The following is a 25129-nucleotide window of genomic DNA, read 5'->3' as shown; positions in this document are numbered from 1 at the left end:
ACAAATGCACACACTCGCATACACTGCGTCGTACACATGCTGCAGTACACAGTCAACCTTGATAACCATCAGACCGTGCTGTAACAACCTTGGCACGCTAGCACACTGTCACGTACAATATAAAGTACATGCTTACACCCTGAGATCTAATGAGATTAGCAAGCAAGGTGACACAGAATTTCCTATGTGGTCAGATAGTGTCATATTGTTCACCTCAGTGTGCTGATAACAGAAGTGCCAAAAATACATAAGGCTGAATGTCTGCCAGACACACGCACACACATTTGCATAAACAGGTGTATGTATTTGTGTGTATGCTTACACAAGTATACACACACCCATATACACACTATAAGCAATTTTGACTCTTTTTCTAAATTATGTCAAGTGCGTCCCTACATTATGAAAGTAGTACCACATTTTAACAAGTTTCTAGAAAAGAGACAGCTGGGTTTCAGAAAAAAATGTAGAAATATATAATACACTTTTAAAGCCCTTGATCTAGGACACAGTGATTTCACCCACACTTGCATCTATAGAGTTCCACCTGCTCTACAGAAGCAAGGCTAAAAGTTCCTTTGACACCTGATGATGGATGGCTAACAAGTCCGCTTCATCACAACAAGGATCCCCCTAATTGCACTCTAACAGTTTATCATTGGCTTCCTCTCTCTAAAAGTTTGTGTGCACTCTATAGGCTTGATTATCATCAAAGTGAGAAAATCCAACAAGAGGACTTAGTTGTTGTTTGCCCATCAGCGCTACATCACTCTATGATTTATGACGCTCGAGTGGAGGCATTGATTAGCATGTCTGCTGGTGACACCCAAAAGTAAGTATTGCAGGGAAGATTAACTTGTGCAGCGAACATTTCAAAAGTACACTAGGAAAGGGAAGAGCCCACAAGGTAAATGGCAAATGGTGGCTCATTGTTGCTAAGGAACTGTTCCCAGGCTGCTGTCTCAGTAACAGAGAAGAGTGCTGGCGTTGTATTTGCCTCTTGAGAAATGGGAAAGGACAAATGAATTGTGAAAGAAAGAGAGACAGAGTGTGAGAGACGGACATTGCACACAGACAAACACCAGAGACAAAGTCTTAGAGGAAATGAGTATCAGGGAAAGTAAAAACATAAGGCATATAGATCTTCCTCTTATATAATGGCTGTTTTTTGTTTCCAGATATACTGATGTATATATGCAAGATTCTGTTATGGACCTAGAAAGTAGTTTCTGTCGTTGCAATTCCTCAGTTCAACTTTTTACAGAGAATTGTAGTTTTAAGCCACATACTTCTTGCCCTCCTTGGGCTCCCTGTACGACCTTGCCTAGAAGTTTACAACATTCAAACTGACACTGATTTGTAATATTTCATGGGTGCATTTCATTATTTACGTGCCCTCTTCCATGTTATGTTGAAGCTGTTGGATGAATCAATGGTCACACAGCTGTTACCCAGGGCAGTTTAAATGGAGAGAGAGAGAGACAGAGAGCGTGGGTTTATATGCGCACGCATGAGTGTATAAAAGTGTGCGATGCTCCTAACCTCCGAGCTCTAATCCTTGACAGCTACCGCAGCAGCTCAGGCACTCGGCCCTGATACTGCTCCGCTTGATGGGGGTGGTGTGGAGAGGAGTGAAACCCAAGAGCTTAGCCTTCCTCATCACACAGACACTCAAACACCACCATGCATGCATACAATCACATGGGAGCATTCAATTTCACAACTATCTCTCATGCATACATAGACACAGATGCTTACACACCTTCATGTTGGCTCCCACCATCGCTACCACTGCTTGAGTGCTGTCAGCTTGTACTGACCTGTATGCATTAGTCAGCGAGCCAGAGGGTGCCTTCTGCCTCCTTTCACTCTCTCCGCTGCTCTCACTTTTCCAATAGCACTTATCTCTCTCATGGGGTAAATAAATAGAAGAAAGTCAAGAGAGAGAAGTTTGATTACTAAGAGGTGCTTTATATTAATTTTGCAATTTCTCAATATGGATGGGATGTTAAGAAGGAATACAGATATTTTCTGCTTTATTGTCTCCTCGTCACTGCTCTCTTCCTCCCCCTTGATCTCTTTCAGAGACTATCTAGGACAAGCAATAGAACAGCTCACTCGTAATCACAGCTTTTTTATCTTCTTTATCACTGACTTTGATGCAGCAAGAGGTCTTAAAAAAGGACTCAGAAATATGTATTTTCTTTTCTTGCATCAGAGACTGAAAACAGTGCCTCTTCCAATATGATCGGTTGCGTTTTTCTTTTGCATGATTGGGTTTAAGTTAAAGGTGCAGCGGTTCAGGCGGGGCAAGCTGTTTGAAATTGTCATGTCATCTGTTATCTTGTCATAGTTTTGGATGATGTGCCGCAGGGATATGAGCTGATATTCCAGGAAGGGAGGGGTGAAGAGAAGCAAGAGAAGGAAGGGGGTGAGAATTTTAGGCTAGAGACAAAGAGGTTTTGCTTGTGCATAATTTTGCACTTAGTGTGTTCGCATCAGTGCTAGTCACACCACTTTGGGGGCGACGTGCATACACATACTGCCGATGACACATCCTAAGCCTCACCCGGCAAGGATTCAGTTTGAATCCCAGGTTTGGCGTGTTCAGCTAAGAGGCACTAATGCTGCTTAGAACTACTTAGGAAAATGGGGACACTCTCCGCTTCCCATTCAGTTCTGCCTGCCACCCATGCCTTTATTTTTGATTTTTTTCATTTCTGATTGAGTGCTTATGGGATTAGTAGGCCTACTCCTTAAATCAGCGTAACTTTCCTACTTGCACACGTGCACTTACACATCCTCCCTCCATCTGTGTTTTCCTTGTTCTTTCTCTCAGTGTGTCACAGACATACTGTAGGGAGAAACACGTACACACCCAAAGCAACTTTTTACTTTACAGCATCCAGCTGGGCATTTTAGTGAGGTAATTCAGAATGAAGTGCCTTTTTTTCCAAGGGCTCCAGAGCAACAACATGGAAATCCCAAGTTGAAGACACTCTTTACTAATTCATTAACATCAAAGAGTAACAATTTCAAGTGAACTTGTTTCGCCTTGAGAACTTGAGAAACAAAATTACATTACCAAACAAAACATTAAAAAACAGATTGTTACATCAGTATAGTTTTGCCTTTGACTTTTATTCCTCATGCCCTAAATATCCATCCAAATATAGCGTACTTCTAAAGCATGTATACAGTATACTACTGCAACATGTCCATATGGAAATCTTTTTGGATCCTCTGCCAACCAAGAACAAAAGATGGCTCCACCTTGGAGAGATTGTGTGTATATCCACAGTGGCATGCTCCACATTCGCTGTAATTCTTTGTGTAGAATAAAAGAAAATCTTAACTAAACTTCATGAGGCAGGAAAGTTGTCCATCACCTGTTCATAAATGAACACTATCGTAATTGTAATTTGCAGCCAGCTTGTATTCAGGATGGAACCATGGCATAGTGTAAAAATAGCTTTGAACAACTAGCAGAAATTTTGTTTTTTCCAAATTCAGTGAAAAAAGATACATACAATTTTAACCAAGTTTGTCAGAAACCGAGTAGCTAGCATTTGCTGTGTTATATATATATATAGATATATAATGTATATACTATATATATCTAATCAAATCTCTCTCTTTATAGAAACTAACACATGAAATCACCTGCTGTCATCTGTGGTCTGCGTTAAAATCAGCATAATGACTTGTTGCAGGTGGAATACCAGGATGCTTAGATGTAGTGAGTGTCTCTGCTCTCAGCAAAAGAAAAGGTCACCATGCAGGAACATTGGTGGTTTAGAAATGGGAAGTGGCACTCTGAAAGTGAAAAAAGGTAATATGCTAGAAGCAGACTGGGGCGGGAGGGAAGAAGGCAGTGGAGTGTCCAGTGGCCAGGTAATCTCAAATCTGTGAAGCAGGTGGGGTCTAGTCCAACCTGCCAGAGCTCAGAATGTGTGTTTTTATGACGACGACCACTGATGCAGTGTTCATTATCCTGCCCTAGAGACGTCCATAGAGCCTGCCTTCACATGGCTGCATCTGTATGTTATTGGACCGTCTTTTGGGCACTGCCAAAAGGCTAAACCTTAACTTGAGAGCCGTGGTGTTAACATGACAGTGTTTCGGGTTGCGTGAGTATGTCTAAAAGAAAGAGAGACTTGGAGAAATAATTGGTGTTGAAGGAGGATAGTAATGGTAGAAAACAATTGCTATAATTTATTCACATCCCTAAAACCCATATCCCACCTGCGTCCCCACGGGTTCATCTCTAAGTGTGTCAGAACAGACTCCGAGCTTTTTTATGCATTCATTCATTACATTTGTTGAGCAGAAAGTTTATGACTTACACAGATACAAGATGTCCCCTCATTGCACACAAAAATTATTCAGTATACTCCAAACAGAAACGGTAGAAAGAGTCTTGTAAGCACAGACCATTTCTCTGGACTAAAAACCTGGTTTTCATAATAGTCGAATCATGATAATCATAGTCATAATCCATCTTACGTGGAATTATCTCCAAGCACTCCGTTGTCTGTGCTTCTGGAGTTTTATCTCATGGCTGTTTTTGTTTATTTGTATGAAGATAGAAGAATGCAACGCTCAGATTTAAACACACCAAAAAACTATTGATGTGTGTGTATTTTTGTCTCATCTTTCCTTTATGCTTCTGTCCAGGGCTTTAGTATCAAATATTCTCAAGACCACGAAAATGTTGCCATAAAGTTTCTTGCTTAAATTCATATTTTGACCTAGATATGTATTTTTTATCAAGTAACCATATTCCCACATTCAAATATTTTAACCATTTGGTCGGGTCCTTCAAAGAGAGGCATCTGAAGTTGAAATGATTTAAATTCCACCTTCAACTCCAACTCCATCATATTTTCTGTAGACTTCACACTGCTGCAATTAGGGATTCAACCTGAAATATTAGAAAGGCCTACTGTAGGCTATGTGCTGTCAGTCCATTTTGAATTATGGAGTTGAAATATGTACCATTTCTAGATCTGGTTTCTGCATAATCCATCCCTTTTGAACCTCAACTTGACTCAAACTTGACTGGAGCCGTCTTGTGAAATGAATGTCATCCGATAAGCTTGTCTTGACGGTGTCTGTGTCCTTTCTATGCCCACAGTGGTGACATGTCCCACACCCCCACCCATCCCAAATGGCCTCCTGGAGGGCTCAGTCCTGGAGTGGGGTACCAGCGTAAGCTATAGCTGTCTGCCTGGCTACGAGCTGTCCTTCCCTGCTGTGCTCACCTGCACAGGGAACGGAACATGGAGTGGAGACCTGCCTCAGTGCTTGCGTGAGTCACCTTTTCATACATTCATGAGAATTGTAATGATAATTATAGAGGTCTAGAAGTCTCCTTGTGTTTGAAATGGTCTTGGTGACATTTCTGTCACAGTCTAAAACATGGTTCTTTGCACCGTGACCTAAATTGGATCTTTTCTCTTAATGTGATTTTTTTTTTTTTTTTTAAATCACAAGCATGCTTAAAATCTGGCATCCTGTATCTTTTCCTCTTACTCATCTTTTGGTCATGAATCCATATCATATCAAAAGTCAAATATTCTATCATGCCTTGTATATTTCACTGCAAATTACTGATTTCCCACTCAGCATGAAATCTGTGGAAACATGGAATTATGAGAGGTATAATAATCCAGTCAGACAGTGTCATAACATTCTACTCTACTCTCATTCTTCATATTTGTTGTTGTTGCTTTTCTGTCATCTCCTGACAGATATACCAGCAGTTTTTTCATATCTTATACATTGCATTACTTTTTAAGTTGTTTTCTCACAGGTAAGTTTCTTCTACCACTTTGCTGCTTGTCCCTTTAGAGGTTATCTCAGGTTAATGAAATTAATGAAAGCCCTGAATAAGTTATGGAATTCTCACATCAGGGTCAAGCTGAATTACAAATGAAATAGAGTAAGACAGTCTTGCAAAGATGCAGAACAGGGATTATTAGTGTTGCTTCTGATTACAATGTCAAGGACTTTTTTGTTGTTGTAAGCACTTAAAGTAATCCTAAAACCGTCAGTGCCCTGAAAAATCAAATACTGGAAAACTTTCAGCAAGAAAAGGGCATTATACTACATGTTCATAAAAGACAAAAATGGGTGTTTCATCATTAGCAGATGAATAGAACCTCGAATTTCCATTTTGATTAAATGAAGAGTGAATTGACCTCTAGATTTAGAGTCAAAGCTACCGTTGATGATGAAGATGATGATCTGAGTGCAGCCACAAGTGGAGTGTCTGATGCTCTTTACTACATTAAGACCTTTTCAGAATCATCTTTGCAAGTATAATAATAACCCAGGGGATGCATGACTGCTCAAGAGTGTGTCACTGTCATCAGGATCATTCTTGCATTATAACAGTCAGACAGATATGATATATCAAGAAGAATAATGACGTGTTTTTGTTTCTTTTGAAATGTTAGTTTGGATTAAATGGAATACGCTGCCACTAAAGAATATTCATGCACATAGCACTCCTAGTGCTGGAAGATGTGTTGCTGTTTTTTCTTTTTTTTTCTTTTTTTTTTGACTGCTGCTGCACTAAAAGCATCTCCACTTCAACATGTGAATGTAAGCAGTCCTTTTGTTTTGACTCATGTAGTGCGTTTTGCATCACATTAATTGATTATTGCAGCACTCCTGTGCAGGGGAGTCTCTGCTATCAGATGTAGGTTTATTGGCTGCATGTATCAATCGTGCAAACAGTAACTACATTGTGCTGACTGCAGACTTAAGGTAAGAGGTGATGAAATGGATGGAAATAAGATGGTTTGCAGTAGTTTAGTGTCACATGTTGGATCATAACAGAAACCTGTCTGAGACCGCTGGGCCCATTTAAAAAGAATTACATTCAATTCTAAGCTCTTTTGGAATTGATACTAACAACAGAATTTGGTGCTTGTGGCCGTAGTCAGTCAGTCGAACATGGTCCCATTTGGGTGTTTAGCATCTGAGATTTAGCTGATGTGACCATGCAGCTCAAAGCATGGCACCCTATGCAGCCATTTGCTCTTCTAAATGGCCACATTGCAGTCGTTTACTTTTATTTATGTGAGTCATCATGCAGACTGCAATCTGATTTATATCCTGCTTAACTGTAAGGGATTGTATCTGTGTGTTTTAACTAGAAATCTGCTTTAGTACTGTTAAATGACCAACTGCCTGTTTTTATTGAGGTGCACTGGTATCCCTGCATTCTGGTCCTGAGCTGTTGTGATGAGTGAAACATGTCATCTGGTCATAAAATGGATAAGGTTCGAGTTGGTAAATGTACCATGTCTACTTGCTGTCTCCTGCAATTATGATGAGCAGTGTCATCCCTCAATACGCTACAATCATTTTTCCACATCAGCACCCCCAAAACAGCCTCCTGCAGCTTTGTGAGCATGTAACCTTTATGTTCCATGATGTACCATCAGTGTTTAATATGTCTCGCCAGAGAATTATTTTTGATGTAGTAATTATATTTAATAGCTCCATTACTCATGACATAGAATGCAGGTTGCAATGCTAGTGCAAAATTGACACAAATTGAAAGCCATATACTATAAATATCATTCAATGTGATTGTCATGGCCTTCAGACAGTCAAAGTAAAGCCTAATGGACGCCAGTAGGGACGGACTTGAATTCAACGTGCTTCCATAATTTTCCACAATATATACATCACTTACTTGCTGTGTTGAGTTGATTGAAGGTCTAGGTTTGGGTTGCATTGCAGCAGGGTGAATGAATGAATTAGAGCACATACAAGTGTGCAGTGCGTTAAGCTTGTAACGGAACAAACTAAATAAAATAGTTGCGCACATGCATCAAACCTAAACGTGAATTCAAAGTATTCCAAAAAAAAAAAAAGTAGACTTTTGTTCAATGTCAAATTAAAATGAAACAAAAACTTTTAACTTGCTTGCGAGCAGTTGAAAAACTATTTCTTCTCAGCATCCTCATGTCACACACCTCTGTCTGTTTCTACTGAACACAGACATGCAGTGATTGCGCCATTTTAACTCAAACAGCGACGCCTTGTAGTCTTTTTAACAGAAACAAAAAATGGCTCCTACAGTGATCAATAACCAACCTTGTTAAAGCTAGCCTCCTGTTACAGTAATCTAAAGTGGGCGCAAGTCTGTGAGGTTTACTAAGGCAAATAAATTAGTCTGGAAAACGGGAATAATGGGAAAGAAAAGGCTGATCATATTTGGTGTAGAAAAGCTATTATCTATGCATTAAAATGTCAGCACAGCACCATCAACAGCAGTCAACAGCAGTATATTTGTCATGAAGCAGCCGGAAAAGCACACAGACTAATAACGTTTTTGTATATGTGCATGATATGAAACTATAAAGAAATACTCCAAGCATTAGACAATATATCACATTATCTTGTAGACTGAGGATATTTTCCATTTCCCAACAAAATTATAAGCTTAGCACCATGAGCTTCAGGATCACGCACGTCTAATGCAAATTCAACCTGATGAGTTTATTCATTTTAGTTTGGTGCATAAAGATTTTGAAGCTTTGCACTGCCATAGATTTTAGAAATATAATTGCAATTCATACTCAGCACTTTTACTCGAAATGCAGCTCGACAGTATTGCAAATGACGCTGTGACTGTGCATTTTCTTAAAAATCTGCCCTTCTGTATGCATGTGCAGCCAAATCATGTTCTCTATCATAACACATGGGAAACAGAGAGCAGGCAGCAACATTCTGTCTCTGAGATGTTAGTTCATGCGTCTGCAGGGATGAGACTGTGATCCCAACTTTGAATCTGGCCTCTGCATACTGATTACTTCAAAGCATTGATAATTCATCAAGGAAGGGAAGAGGCTGTAAGAGAGAGAGTGAGAAAAAGTTTCAGTAGTCTCTCTCTCTTTCTCGCTCTTGCTCATCCACCTACACACACACACACACATACATACAGAGGCACATTAAATATGCTGAGCTTGGTTTGGCCCAGGGCCATTTCTCTTATATATCCATAAAACAGTACATTATTTCCCTGCGGCTTGAAGCTTATGACTGATGTGCATGTCACCTGTTTGGCCTGTATTGTCAACCCTCCAAAAAAAATGCCATCTGAATACTAAGGCTTACAAAGCCATTTGAGGAGTGACAAGAATCATTTTCACATCCAGCCAGACATTTGCATCTTTATTTGTTGTCATATCAAACATGGTCAACTGTTGAGTACTAGGGGGGGAGGTTAAAGCTCACAAGGCATCATTTTCAGAGGAGACCTACAGTATAGGCAAACATATTTTCTAGGAGAAGATATGTCTCTGAATACAAGGATTTGTTTCTGAGATAACACTATTTACAGTAATGGCTTTAGTCAGCCGTTCCTGCATGGGCTGGATTCTAATCTCCTCTTTTTCTAGATATCTATTATGTCAGGAGTTGGCTGTGGGAAGCCCTTGTTGGTTCCTGACTTCCAGGAAGAGAGCAAGTGAGAACTTATCTCTGTCTCCAGACCTCCACACAGCAGCACATGTCAGGTCTGGAGAAGCAGCCTGCCTTATTATTGGCTTGATCCCGTAGTGCTCTGGCTGCGTGACTGAATGCTGTGACTCCCGTTCTCGGCTGTGCTCTCTAACACACTGAGCATTTCTCAACCCCCTACAGCTAACAAGTAACATTCACTGATCAGTATGGTTATAGTGGAGGAATGTACTGTATATAAGCAGTAAAGATGGATGGAAAGATACATTAGCAGACTGTAAAATGGCTGACTTCTCTTCCCATCAAAACCACTCAGCCTAAATTATTTCAGTCAATTTGATTAGATGTCTATAAGCAATAAATTGAAGAAGCAGCAGTGATAATCCAATGGGCTTCATTTGCTGAGGCGGTAGCTACAGTCCCATTAAAATAGCGATATCACACAAGTGGATTGGAGAGCAACAGCAGCTGCAGATGGTTCCAGTTGTGTTAACCTCAAGGCCCTGTCAAAGAAATTAATATTTCACTTGCTAATTATTTTGATCTAAAATTGAGTGCCATGACCGCCCTCACTCCTTCTTTGCTGCCAAGATGAATATTCACATACCTGCTGTAAGCACTCACTAGCAATTTTGATTATTGGAAATAAAAAATGATTAGACCGAGCAATTCATCCTAAGATGAGGACGTCAATGCATCTGCCTACATGCAATAAAAAATGGCTAAAGGAAATATGTGCAAAAAGCATAATGTCAATGCAATTTGAATAATTCAGTCCATGAAGACTTTCCAAATCATATAGAAAGACAATCTTTTTACCGTCAGATACTCATGACATAATAAAAAGCCCATCGAAAACAGCGATGCTCATGCAGCAGTGGGAAGCATTGCAGACACTCCTCATCACAGTCTGATCTTGTATGGGTACAGCAGCAGCCCACACAGCTTATTATTTCTGAATTAGATGCTGAATACTCTGGTGAATGCCGCATTCAGATGACTAGCTGCTGCAGTGTTAAGAGGGTAAAAACATGAATGTTAGAATTGTAAAAATGGGGCAGAGCAATAGGGCAACAGCACTGAAATGAATCAGAGGGAAAGTGCAACAGCACAGTGAGGTATATTGTAGCATGAACACTTGCAGGAAAATTCCTAACATCTGCATCGGGTTTATTGGCCGTCAGCTTATCACACATTTTTTGCCTTTCCAGCCAAGTTCTGTGGAGACCCTGGTATGCCTGCCAAAGGACGGAGAGAAGGGCGCAGTTTCATCTTCAAGTCAGAGGTGACATTTAACTGCAATGCCCCCTATGTGCTAGTGGGATCAACAACACGTATGTGCCAGGAGGGTGGCACCTGGAGTGGATCTCAACCTCGGTGTATAGGTACTGAATATTAGCTTGAACCCTGTACCTCAATTCTGCAGAAAAAAATGTGTCTGTTTCAGGCTGTGGTGGAAAGTTTTGTGATTTGCCATGCAGTCATGTCATTCCTCACTAAATTATTTTATCACAAGATCTGAACAATGTGTCTTAATTTGAATACAGTTTCACTAATGATTAAAACTCTTAGAAGTCTATATCTACAGTACTTTTAGAAGCCAAGGAATTCATATTCAAAGAGACTAGAGATGACAAGGTAATTCTGCTCATGTTACCACGCCACTTCTCTCTGGTACATTGTACACCAAAGAGAAATTGCTTCATCATTATCGATGATTGCCCCTCTGTCACAGCCTCTCCTGCAATATCTCTGCTCAGCATGACAATGATTTCTTGTTACAGAGCCCATGAGGACCACCTGTGAAAATCCAGGGACACCTGAGCATGGCTTCATGAATTACACAACAGGCTTTAAGGTAAAATGAGCAGAAACTGCAATGTGATACATTGTGTAAATATATTGTGTTATGTACTTGTCCCTAAAACTGCATTTCAAACAGCATGGCAAACTCTGAGCTGACCTGCATTATACAGGAAGGTGTTTGTAATGTTTTTTTTGGTTTTTTTTATCATATTCTGATCTCCACATGTAGGTAACATAATAGTAGAAACACATTTCAATACGACACAGTCCGTTACAACACCAACACGAACTTCTGCCTCAAAATTAAGCTTCATGAAGATTATTTGATCCCAATAGATTTTACAAATAAAGACATGTAACATAAAAAGATATATTGGGTACTGATCTAGCACAACATATATAATTTCATATGAGCTATACTATAATATACTACACTCTACATAATACTACATAATGTGCTATGCTTCACTAAGCTTAATTCAGCTCAACAGCCAATCACCCAGTGCTCAATATTTAAGCAGCCTGAACAGCTTGTACCTGTGAGAGTGGTAGATGAGTGTGAACAAGAAGTACCAAATCAAAGCACCATTCAAAACTCACAGCTTTACTGTGGTACTGGTACTTAGTTCTCTTTCAAATGGGCAGTTTCCAATGGATGTTCCAGGTAGCATCATCAGTTATTCCTTTAGATGATGTTATGAGGGTGCAAGGAGGAAGCTGTGAAGCCTGTACGTATCCCATCCCAGGTGGCTGCACAGAAGAAAACCAAGTGGATTTCATCACTCCACTCCGTCTGTATAAAGACATGGTGCATATCTAGATCTGTGATAATGTGCACTGTAAAACGAGCAACGCTAACGTGCATCACAGTCGACAGAATTGATATCCTGACCATTGGTGTGTGCTCAGCAGCTCCCTTGAGATATTTCTAGCCAGCGTATTTCATTTTATTTCCTCCCTGATGCTTTTAGAGTGTCACTTACAAGTTAAGCGCAAACAATTTCTCCATAACATTCAGCTGAGTATCTGATATAAGATTTGTCCCAAATGAAAGCGGAAACAGCTTATTATTTGGATCACTGCTTTTAATGGCTGTAGTTGTGCATTTTTCTGCATTACCGAATAACTTCACCAATGACTTGACACTACAGCGAATGAGAAAATCCTGTGTCGATACTGGCTTTAAACAGTCAACTGGGATGGTGGCTGAAAATAAAAGTAATTTATGAAGAAAAGAGAAAACATTTTGGCTCTGTATTTTTTAACCGAAAAGTCAGCTCCCTCACTTTCTAATGTCTGTCTATATCAGTTGAGAACACAAACATGGGCCATCGCCTTTAGGAATAGTCTCCATCTGCCTCCACACACTACAGATAATCATTAAAAAAGGAGAAAAAACTTTAGTGTGCAGTATTTTTTCCAAGCTCTTCAGATTTGATGCAGGGAGCCTATTGGCATTTGCATCAGTGTATTGACTGTCTCCACTTTGTGTGCTGTCTGTTCGTGGCCAGGTGGGCAGCAGAGTAGACTTCCAGTGCCAACAGGGACACATACTGCAGGGCTCCACCACACGGCTCTGTTTGCCTGATCTCACCTGGACGGGTGTCCAGCCTACCTGTATCTGTGAGTAGTAGTTCTCCACGCTCCCTCAGTATATCTTTATATCACTCTCCTTGTCTTTTGTTTTTCACAACCCCTCCTGGCATCTTGTCACCATTTATCCGCATTGCTGGCTGCTCAACCCACACTCCTCCTCTGTCGATGCCTCCTTCCAGTACTACTTCTCTCATTTGTTCACTCCTGCCATAACCCCCAGCAGTCCGCAGCTAATGGCTCAATCAACCTGCCATCCCAGTTACTCTGAGAGTGAGGTGTTGACCGTGATTACTGTCACTCTGTTTGAACTGCCTGGACTATCGACCAACACCAAACGAGAGCTGTGCAGTTTAGCTCAGTTGCCTTGCCGAGCCAACTGCTTCTCAAAGTTGTGATGTTATCCGGTATCTCACTGGAATCCCTTTCAGCGTCTTTCATTGAAATATTCACAATTCAAATCTTACTATAGTCTGCATTTTACTATGGACTGCAGGTGTAAACACTTGAGCTGTGTGATGATAAGGGGTTTCAAATGATATTTCGTAATCTTGATTTCATAATTACCCCAAGATTTAACACCCACTTGAATTTCCCAAAGACATTTGTGCTGAGGAAGTAGAAACATTGTAATACCTATCCTTCATTCTTTGCCTGATCTTCTCTGCAGCCCGGCTTTATGTATGTATGAATGTGTGTGTGTGTGTGTGTGTGTGTGTGGGGGGTTGATAGTCTATGTGAATCCCTGAATATGAGTGTGCTGTCTTTGTGTTGTTCATACACTCAGTTGCCAGTTCATTAGGTATACCTAGCTAATGTAGTTAATACAACAGCCCTGCAATAATCTTATCTTCATTAGGGTTATCCTAAAGCTTATAACGCTTCTGTTGAGACTGTTTTACAGAGGTGTTGATCAACTTAATGGTCATTTTGGAAGCTACAGTTTGGTGGGCTGTTGAATTATATTGCGTTATTCTGGGATTTAAATGAAGTGCATATTGTACATATGAATTTGTGTGGGTACATGTCACTTTGGAAAAGGCACCAAACATGAGAATGGCTAAACAGGTTGGCTCATCTATTCAAATACTCTCCAAAATGCTGTCTCTATACAGTATCCTATATATGGTAAATGGTAAATGGACTACATTTATATGCGCCTTTCTGGCCTTCTGATCATTGAAAGCGCTTTACACTACATGCCAACATTCACCCATTCACACACACATTCATACACCTTGGCACCTTGCATGGCAGAGGCTGCCATGCAAGGTGCCAACCTGCTCATCAGGAGGAGTTTCTAATGCTCATTCACACACACACACACATACTGATGGCAAAGCCTTCTGGAGCAATTTGGGGTTCAGTATCTTGCCCAAAGAGCCTTTGACACCTGCTCTACCTCTGAGCCACAGCCGCCGTCGGCTATAGTTTGTACTCTTTGTAAAACAAATGATATAATTTACCGCACATTTTTACAATGAAACACAACATTTCACAATAGAATACAACAACAAATAATTCACTATTGCCTCACCATCTCTGCCATGGCCTTATTGTCATTAATTTATTTTCTTATTCGAATTTCCGTAAACTGCCCATTTTTATAGATGACAGCAAAAAAGAATCCAAAAACTACTAAAGTCTAGACTTCTGTGAGCTGACAGCTCCTCAGCCTGTCCTGCTCCACCCGTATGTTCAGACTGTTGACCCCGTCATCCGGCTCGCTAATGAATGATTCAGGAAGGTGCGCATCACTCGGCTCCTTCATGACAAATATTGCCAGCATTGGGACAGGTCGCCTAAAATAAAAGATTATCCAGTGCTTAAGTTTAAGTCAAAAGGATTGTAGGTTAAAGCTCCATCAAACTGCTGCTTACATATTTCTTTGTAGCCATAACATTGACATCCTCTCTCTGAAAAAAGTCTGACAGCTGTGTCAGGTGGGGAAGAATATCCGCTTGCAGATAAATGACTGGTACAAAGCGGAACAGTGCATGTACAAGCCAAATTCTTTGAGAGGTTTAACAACAGCTTGTGATAGAGACACTTTGTCTTAGAGCTATTAGGGACAAAAATGAAGTACCAATATGCATGATAATTCAACAACAGTGGAAGATGCACCTCTAAACAAGACGATAAACCTCTCAGCTTTGAAATTAAATTTTCCTAAAGTCACTTTCCTGTTGTTGAACACCAGTTCTCTTGATTCGCCTCTGAGGACTGATGCGTAGTAATGCAACTTGCATTATTATGGAAATTCATGTGCAGATTCTACAAGTGCTGTTTGGAAGGCCTTAATTTATTACACTTTATCAGCAGCATCTTAGCATGCTGCTGCCGAGCAGTGGGTAACACAAGCTGAGGCCATGAGTCAGTCAGTTGCTAAGCAAATCCATTCTGTACCCCTAAATGGTCATGATTGGAAGTGTAGAGTTTGGGTTAATACATGCCACATTGTAACTACTGTCAAAAATGGCACAAAAGAGCCCCAATCTCTGGTTGATTATTATGTAGGATTTAGGCTATGTGTCTTTTAAGCAACTTGTATGTTTTTCATGTATAAAACATTTTAGATTTTCATTTAATGAATACTTGTGGTTTGATTAAGTACACTTAATGTTTATGGCTCAAATTTGTGATGCCAGTTCATACTGAACTCTCTCGTGATTTTATTTGGTCACTGTGAATATTCTTATACTGTAAGTTGTATATTGACCTCCAGTGATTGGCCTTTGACGGTTTCTCTCTTCAACTTTTTTGGATCTGCAAAACATCCCAACAGACGAATCTACTTTCATAGTAGTAAACATACATAAAAAACATAAAATAACATATATTTTAAACCATTTTTGTGTAACCTAGATGTATTTTGTAAAGCCAGACGCTGAAATGGCAGTCCAGCGGCCTACCTGGATTTCTCTCAGAAGCGTAATGTTTTGAGGCTTTTACTGTAGCTTTCCTGACTTGCTCTGTTCAGCATGTGCACTTTCTTTGCCAGGTTTGCTGAGGTTGCAGCGTTTCAGGAGCTGCTCTCTGGCTCTGGTCCATCATCTCTGGTGGCTCGAAAAAATTTATTGATTTTCCTCTGCCCTCATCCTGTCATTGTTACCGCTCAAATTAAAATGGAGAAACGTATCTCAGACAGTCACCAGATTCTATGACCCCATACTTATATGAATAATACATTTGAATTATCGAATGTATTAAACAGGCAACTTAAGGAATGTTTACCTTAATGCTACCTGAACATTGCTGAAGTTAAGCTAAATGAACCTATTTGTATGTTTGTCACACTCATATCCTTAAAATGAAGTGAACCTATGCTCCAACATATTGGCTTGCCAGAAACATCCAGTTGATGTTATACATTCACATCATACTGCAGACTCTATTTTCAGACTGTTGCTAACTTGACATTTGCAGGTCTGGTGTTTGAATATATCATTATTTGTGCAACAATGAAACTCTCCTCATTTTGCAGATCTGCACGTAAATCATGTCACATTATGTTACTGTATGACTCACTTTGGCAATAGGTATTAGCAGCATAACTGATCACCCCTTTTAACAATATGCAACATTCAATTGTACTTCCATATAACTGAATTATTACAAGTTTTTTACTTTATTACTGTGTAATTTAGAATATAGTAATTGCATTATTTGAGATCAAAAAACATAATCCAATTCATTTTCAGTGTGTTGATGTATAACCTATTTTTTTAATTCATTTTACACATACAGACCCAGTGGGCTGTCTGGGCTGTAATACATGGGGGGGAAACTGTGTTATGTACATATATTTGAGTATTTGAGTGCTTTTGTATGGGTGTGACACTCTGTGTTGACCCCTCGGTCAAAACAGAGTCATAAATCCTCTGAAATACCTTTCTGTATGATTAAATGGTCTTCTGTTACTGTGAAGCCACTTAAATGGATTTAAAAACCAATCTTATACTGCTGGCTAAAGAGAAAAAAGTTGGAGGGATTATCAACACAATAGATGTAATCAGTGCAATGGACATAAGTCAGAATTTAATATCACTGGACTGTAATCATGTTAACTTTCTATCAGTTTAATGTTTTAGTTTAAATGTACACACCCCAAACTTCTCTTCAGCTCACTTTAATCAACAGTGAAATTTTGAGATTTTAGGATGCCATTGAGCATTATAACAAGAAGTTCATCTTTAAAGTACCTATATGCTGTGAAGCAACCAAACTAATCATTTTAATATCAAAACAAGTCAAGTGAATTTTATTTGTATAGCTCAATATCACAAATTGGCCTCAGGGAGCTTTACAATCTGTACAGAAATACAGCATCCTCTGTCCTTAGACCCTCGATTCAAATAAGGAAAAACTCCCTAAAAAAACCCTTTGACAGGGAAAAAAATAGAAGAAACCTCAAGATGGACAGACGGTAGATGTTGTGTTTACAGAATAGAACACAAATTACAGAAAACCTGCACGCTGACCTGACCCTCTTCACTTTGTAGAGTGAGGAATGCTAACAATACTGCGCGAAAAAAGAGCTACGAGAAAAACATTATAACAGTTCAAAAGTGCAAAAGTTAACTTTGTCCTCTTAAGTGTGGTCTGCTAGTGAAGTTTGTAGCTGGCCAACCTTTTTGGCTCACACAGAAATCCATCAGCAGGGCTGTCTCTGTGTGTCTGCCTCTATCTGTCTCAGTCTGTCGATGTCCCTAACTAATGCACTCCGTCTCTATCAGAGATACCAACTTTGAACTAAGAACATTACATGTTGTTGTGTGACAGAAAAAGTGAAAGTGTCTTTTGAGGCCTTGTGTAATCTCAAGAGTAAAGCCCGCTGTGCCGCTTGAAGTGTAAATAAACATGGCACTGTCAACAGAACTTGATGAGGGATATGACATGTCTTTGATACAACAATTCATCTGCCTTGTAAGTGTCTTCAGTGTTCATGGTCTACAAACTCTACAACCACCCTGGACATGTGCTGACAGTTTGTCATTTTAAATGGGTTACATAGACTTGTGCTCAGACAGCGGGAGGGGAGTTTATTTAATTATTTGTATCTATTTATTTATTTAGGTCTCTAGACTTTTCTTCTACAGCTTATAAGGCTTTTTGCGTCTTTCTTGCAGTGTTGTCCAATATGACATCAGATTTTGAATTGAACAAGCTCTGGGTGGCACATACAGATGATTAACACTTTTTTTAATCAGCCTCTCTGGATCTACAGTATACTGAATTGTTTAAGGCTCTGTGTAACTGTTTTACTCTCTAAAGATATGCATACACATATACAATATTACCAGCTCAAACACCAACAAGAGTAATTTCCTGCATTCTCGTCTCGTCTTTCATTGAGCCCAGAAACTGGGTTTCATCCCAGCATCCCTTCCACAACCTATTGCCACTAATGTCATTAAGATGCCATGAAGGACCGATTTCGTACTGTGACTCACTTGCAGCTGTCTCCCATTTGACAGCTGGCAACATATTCTTTCACTCACAAGCTGCAAAATTATTTTGCTATTTTCACATTATTGTTGACGCCTCAGAGCCCGAATGTTCAGCCCCTCAGTGTTTTGGTGGTGTGAGGTGATTTGCATACATTTTTGTTTTGTAGAGAGTTTGTTGATGTGAAAAATTAAACTAAGTATACCCAACCCACTCATGAGAAAATGAAAATATTTAATATGCTCTATAAGAGGCTGGTGTTTTGGCAACAATAACAACAGTAACAGCTTTTGCCCCTTCAGCTAGGGCTTGTAAGCTAAGCTTTTTCCAGTGCTGTCTTTTTATAAAAAGAGATTGAGCTACTCAACTCAGCTGGTCACTAGCTTGCTGTTCAGTACGATATTATGTCAAATAAATATGTATAAAATGTATAGTAATATTAATATACTGTATGTATTTTATAGAAATTTAATAGTCAAATGTAATGGTCAAAAATAGTCAGAAGTCGAAAGTGAATCACACCTGTAAAAACCCTCTAGATCCATCAGGATATATGCAGTACTCCATTTTAGTAATTGTTGGTTTCTAGTGAGACACACACTATTCAATTTCTACTAGTCTGACTTTCAGGACATGTGAGCCTCCTATTGGCTAATTATCTCTGTCAGCACTTTGCTTCCTTCCACCGTTCATGTGTCTCTGACCTTGGAACCTATATGCACATCCTCATGATGATGATATTCTCCCTAGATTTACTATAACACTCGCTCCAGCGCTGTTATGTAAGGACATCGGTGAACTTGGTCTTGTTTGGTCCCCTGGTAATTTTGATTTCTTCTAGAAATACAAAAACATCTGTAAATATTTTCCTCTGACTATAGCTGAATGATAATGAGTTCAGCCAGACGTATATGTTGCACTTGCACTGCATTATAACATGAAATACCGAGGGTTTGCAATCCAAGGCTATGGTTAAATTACTTCTCTAACAGTCCCCTCAGTTTTTGGGGGGTTTTTTTGTCTTAGTTTAAACCCACTTCATTTTATGGGCTAATTCAGTCCAAAATTAAGCAGTGTATCTCACAATCCAGAAGTATCCACATTCATAGCAGAAAAGAAATTATACATATTAAAGTATCAATATGCTCCCTAATAGCTCTCTGGACTCAATTAAATTATAAAATGTGTGTGCTTTTCTACTTTTACCCAGTTTTTTTTTCAGCCCTGCCCCGACTATCTCTTGCTCTCTCTCTCCACACAATGCTTAATTATCTTCCTATGTATGTGTATGTCTCTGTGTGTGTACATTGTGTGTATGTGTGGGTGAAGATGTGTGTGTGTACTAACGTGTCTGCCCTCTGCTTGCTCTCCAGCTCATTCCTGCAAGCAACCACGGAGCCCAGCCAACGCTGACGTTGTGGGTCTGGACCTGCCCTCCTACGGTTACACCCTGGTGTACACCTGTCAGCCAGGTTTTTTCCTTTCTGGGGGTTCAGAGCACCGTGTCTGCCGCTCTGATGGCAGCTGGACTGGCAAGGTGCCAGTGTGCAGAGGTACGTGGCCGGCATAGTTCTCTGAGGGCAGATGATGTAGGAGAGCGGGGGAGGAGGGGGGGGAAGTAGAAGTTAAAATGTTCCAGGATGATGTTTTGCAGATGCATATAGGTGGAGGAAAGGGTGGGTCAAGTGGAGTGTGTACTTGTGTATACACAAAGTATGTAAAAATCAGTCCTATTTGACATTTGTACTACTCCTCACTGTAAGTTAAGTCAACTTAACCACCAATCAAATATAATGAGGCATTGTGGTTTCTTCTATATTTTCTTCATACCCACTGTGTCACTGCACTGTCAGCTATTTGTTGTATGCCTGTAAATATTCTTTTCAACTTAAAGTTTTAGCAGTGTGTTGATTTATAAATGTTTCAGGGATTAGTTCAGAGTCTTTAAATGCTGGTAACATGTTACAGTTGAGCAGTGTTTACTTTTCCTTTGGATGTTAAGCCTCGCTGTGTATCACTACATTTTCATCACATATATATCTATGTTCTTCTGCAGTCGGCTCCAAATCACACGAGAAAACTGTCAAACCCATACAAGGGACACCGAGCCCTAAAATAAATGGTGAGTTGAATTCCACAAGCTGTTCAACTGGTAGCCAGAAAAGTCATCAATCTGTATTTTTAGCACCGGCATCAGTAATGGGGAAATCCTTGTTTCCTGGATAAAAGTCAATGTGTCCTCTAGTAGCGGAAAACGTCAGTCTCACACTGATTGGTAACCTTTCATCACACGCGCTCTGCTCAGTGTTAGAACTGCACCTTTGCACCTGCAGAGTAGGATTAGTGTCAGGTCTTGTAAAGTGGCTAGACAGTGATTAAATCAGTGTATATCTTCATCAGAATCACAGAAATAAGGTACTCTGTCTTGAGTATCAGTGATCATTGCAGTGCAATAAAGACAAGTTAAAATGTACTAGTTCAGTTTATTTATAGGAGGTAACAACTAAATACATTTAGTTATTAGTGTATGTATGGTTTGAGTACCATAGTTGAAACTGACTCATACAATGAAATCAGTATTTTTTGTATATATCAGGTTCTTAACAAACCAGTGTCTTTGCCAATTTACATGTGCCATGTATGGTCATTAAAACATCCAAACATACAAGTCACAAAGTCTTTACCATAAAAAGTACCTTATACTCAGACAGTAATCTAGGTAAACCATTCAAATTTACCTTGAAATGTGAACCTAGACCTTAAAAGGAAGTACTGGTAAAATGCATTGGAGTTACTTTTTGCTTTATCAGTAGCAGTGACTAAATAAGACATCGGTCAGTTGCACAATGATGTTACCTTACACTCAAGTTCCTTTCCCTTTCACCTCTTAAACCATAACACGATCCAGTCAATACAAGTACTTATAAGGACTGTTATTAGGTTTGTTTCCTGTTAGTAGTGACAAGCAATCATACTTGCACTAATAATCAACTCATCACTTCCTAGCAGATAATAATTACTAGCAGATAATGACTGCTCTGTAGGAGTGCTCCAAAAAGTTTTATCAGTGTGTCACTTTGAAAAAGTTGTGCAGAGTTCACCAAGTGAGTCCAGAGTTATCTCTTTCAGAAAGTATTCAATTATCATTAACTGAGATTGTCAAAGCATATATGGAACATGATATTATTGAAAATGAATGAAAAGATTGTTATCAGCTGTTTGATATGTTGACTCAACTGCATGTCTAATCATCATTTTGCTGTGTGGGTGCTAACATTCAGCTTGCATTAAAACTTCAGTTATGTCGATTAAAAAAGGACGCATGTTAGACAGAGCTAGTTAATTGGAATGATAACTTTCAAATTGTCATACCTATGCATTTATTTCATTTCTTTTACGGCGTTATTTTAATTGCATTATTTAATAACTTGTCTTTTTTTATCTCTAAAGTTCCTGACGACGTCTTTGCCCCTGATTTCATCTGGAAGGGTTCATATGATTACAAGGGCCAGAAACAGCCAATGACTTTGACAGTCACAAGCTTTAATGCCACAACGGGAAAAGTCAATGTAACTTTAACCGACAGTAGCGTGGAGTTTCTGCTCTCTGGTGAGTCATCTATAAATCATCTGTCGTCTGCTCCCCCCCTCCCCGCCTCCCTTCTCCTCCTCTCACTACCTCCGTGTGTCACTTCCATTTATTTTGAGGGTGCCTCATGTCAATCAGTCAATCACTAAATGATCTCATGCATGAGAGTGGAAATTAACTATTGGCTCCAAAGACGGATGTATTAGTCTCCACCGACTGACTGACTAACTGCCCACTCAAGAGTCACTCCTCTTCTTCCCTCCTCCCATGGCGTTTTTTTCATCTGCTCCTACTGCTTCTCTCTTCTCTTCTCTTCTCTTCTCTTCTCTTCTCTTCTCTTCTCTTCTCTTCTCTTCTCTTCTCTTCTCTTCTCTTCTCCTCTCGTCTCTTCTCGTCTCTTCTCGTCTTCTCATCTCTTCTCATCTCGTCTCTTCTCGTCTTCTCATCTCTTCTCATCTCGTCTCTTCTCGTCTTCTCATCTCTTCTCATCTCTTCTCTTCTCCTCTCTTCTCTTATCTTCTCATCTCTTCTCGTCTCGTCTCTTCTCTTATTTGTATTCTCTCTGTTCTTCGTTTTTCTTTTTTTAATAACCCCCCTCACTCTTATTGCCTCATCTCTTTATTCACATCATTTCTCTTCTTGCCTCTTGTCCTCTACCTTGTAGGAGTGTACAAGCGCCAGGAGGCACAGTTAATGCTCCTTCTGTACCAGATGAGAGCACTGGCCCACAGCTCCTTGAGCAGGATTACTGATGAGACCTGGGCAATGGACGGATTTGTGAGTATACACAGAATTTGAAGCAGCTGGACAGTGATCTTTTAAAAATAATCAAGAGCTGTGACTGTCTTTTATTTCTTTTTTATTTTTCGGTCAGTCTGACAGACAAGTATATTATTGCAGGTAATGGAGCTGTAAATATGTGGGTGCCAAGAATAAGCCTTCCTTGGAGTAAATCAAGCCAATGTTTCCTCATCATTAAATTTTTCTCATCCTACTTACCATGCCAACATAGCAAAAAAAAACTGTAACAACAAAGGAAATAGTCATTTCCTGTATTTTTTTGTTTATATACTGTATATTTACACTGGCTGTACATCAGTTACACCAGGCACTGTGTATAAAGCACTTCAGCCTTCCCACATTGTCAATTTGCTGAATGAGCTCAGACACACACCTGACATCTAAGGGACCTGGAATGACTGCAGAACAATTTTTGTCGGTGGAATTGTAAGCAAGTTCCTCTTCTAAAATAAACTTCAAGGTCCACTTAATAACAACGTGTGACAGGTGACTGCACACAGCCGAGCTATTGATAGCATGCTGCACAGCTTCTATCGAAGGCTTCAAAAAAAAACAAAAGCGTTATTTTTGAATGTAGCATGACAGAGCGTGTTGACTGTCGTACTAAATACAGAATATGTAGTTTTTGATGTGGCGTGCGGAGTAGATGCGACATTCTCTCAGGTGCCAAGAAAAATCACATTTTATTCATGCAGTTGAAACAAAACATACTGTTTCTCAAGCTCTCTTATTTTATTTTTTTTTCCTTCTAGGTTTCAGCTGAGCCTGAGGGTGGCAGCTATGTGTTCCAAGGCTTTATACAGGGTAAAGACTATGGACAGTTTGGACTACAAAGAATTGGTATGTGTCTTTTTTAATACAGTATGTCCCATTGGCATTCATCGCTACTCTTCATCTTCCATTTTAAGATTTACATAAAATAAGATAAAACAAAGATATTTCTTTTTTTTCTATCATGGCAAATCCAGTATATATAACAACATAATGCAAGTGTGGAAATATCATCTGGTTGTGTGATTTGTGCAAACAAATTTTCCCTTTCCTTCAGTGTGAATAAAGCATTAACACTCACTTTGAGGTACCCTACTTTCACATGAATACATTTTACAAGAAGACTGAGAATGTAATGAGGGTGTTATTTCAAACTGTGCTTTTTAAAATACAAAACTGGACTCAAAAGAAGTCTTACATTTCTTTCTGGTAGCACCTTCCTATTACACTGACAATAGTATGTCTTCATAAGCCCGAACACTCAATTTATATTCCAGTTTGAAAACATTTAACGACGATAAAGCGGCTTTATATTCGCTCTGTATTGAAAGCATACACGCGTACTGTATGTAGTGAATTGCCCCTGATACCAGCTGTCAGACACCTATTGCTACAGCCGCGCAGCACAAAGTAGATTATCCCCCTCCACATCATCCTCCATCCATCATCCTTCATTTCTTCTCGCTCGGTATTTCTGTTGTCATCATCTCATGATTGTCTTCAACAAGATTATCACAGTCACAGTGATCTTTATCAATACGATCATTATGGTCGTCGTCTTTATCAACCGGCTGACGCGTCTCCTGCTTGTCGTCATCTTGATCATCTTCGTTATCATCATCATCATCATCATCATCATCATCATCATCACCACCATCACCAGCAGATGATACGTATCTTTCTATTATTCCATTTTGTTTCTTCACAGTGTTTATTGTATTTTATGCCTTTTAGTTAATGTAAATATTTTAAATGTACATCAAATTCATTGTACTCTATATTATCTATTTTACATATTGTCTGGGTAAATGAAATGTTTTTCTTCTTGCAGGGTTGAGTGTGAGAGAGAATGTCACAATCACTGACCCTGAAACCAACGGCTCCACCAACAGCAGTTCTGTTGCTGTCGCTATCCTCGTGCCTTTCTTTGCCCTCATCTTTGCAGGCCTGGGTTTTTATCTCTACAAACAGCGGTATGTGGTCTATCCTGGTGTTTTCCATACTAGGTTGGAACCTGAATCAAGTTGCTAGCGTAGTTGGGTTTCCATATGTTAAAGGAGGTAGTAAGTTTTCATGAATTTGTGTCTTAGACTGAGTTTTAAAGTTTCAGATCTGATATTGAAAAAGGATTCTTGTACAGTAGATGTTTGTTAGAAAATGCACATAAAGATGAGGTAGATAGTACACTGTGGCCCACTTCCACAGCCTGCTTTATTGCAGTGTGGTTCTTCACTGGATACAATAGCTTTCTGTATGAGGCTTCAAAGCATGATGCAATATTTGTCAATGTGTTGCTGTTCAAACCGCATTACACAGCAGCATGCATCAGGTATTTTAAATAAGAACAACTTCAATGAAATATGTAATGTACTGTACCGTATGTCCATATCTGTGTGTACTGTAATGTATGTACTGTGTT

The 25129-nt window shown here is 39.5% G+C and overlaps 1 protein-coding gene across 6 annotated transcripts in view; it reads left to right on the top strand.

Annotated features, from left to right (window-relative positions):
- Positions 1-25129, top strand: part of LOC137191775 (CUB and sushi domain-containing protein 3-like) — a 234512-nt gene that overhangs the window by 194003 nt on the left and 15380 nt on the right. For 5 of the 6 annotated variants that reach the window (XM_067602159.1, XM_067602160.1, XM_067602158.1 and 2 more), the window contains 10 exons: positions 5138-5311; positions 10695-10868; positions 11268-11341; positions 12801-12912; positions 19704-19883; positions 20387-20452; positions 21781-21939; positions 22583-22695; positions 23472-23559; positions 24542-24683. In XM_067602159.1, coding sequence (XP_067458260.1) covers positions 5138-5311; positions 10695-10868; positions 11268-11341; positions 12801-12912; positions 19704-19883; positions 20387-20452; positions 21781-21939; positions 22583-22695; positions 23472-23559; positions 24542-24683 — 1282 coding nt within the window. The remainder of the gene's footprint in view (positions 1-5137; positions 5312-10694; positions 10869-11267; positions 11342-12800; positions 12913-19703; positions 19884-20386; positions 20453-21780; positions 21940-22582; positions 22696-23471; positions 23560-24541; positions 24684-25129) is intronic. The other variant, XM_067602161.1, reaches the window with a different exon arrangement.

The sequence above is a fragment of the Thunnus thynnus genome, chromosome 10 (assembly GCF_963924715.1).
Source record: "Thunnus thynnus chromosome 10, fThuThy2.1, whole genome shotgun sequence".
Classification (NCBI taxonomy): domain Eukaryota; kingdom Metazoa; phylum Chordata; class Actinopteri; order Scombriformes; family Scombridae; genus Thunnus; species Thunnus thynnus.
Note: the sequence above shows the minus strand (reverse complement) of the source record. Positions and strands in the feature narration are given on the sequence as shown.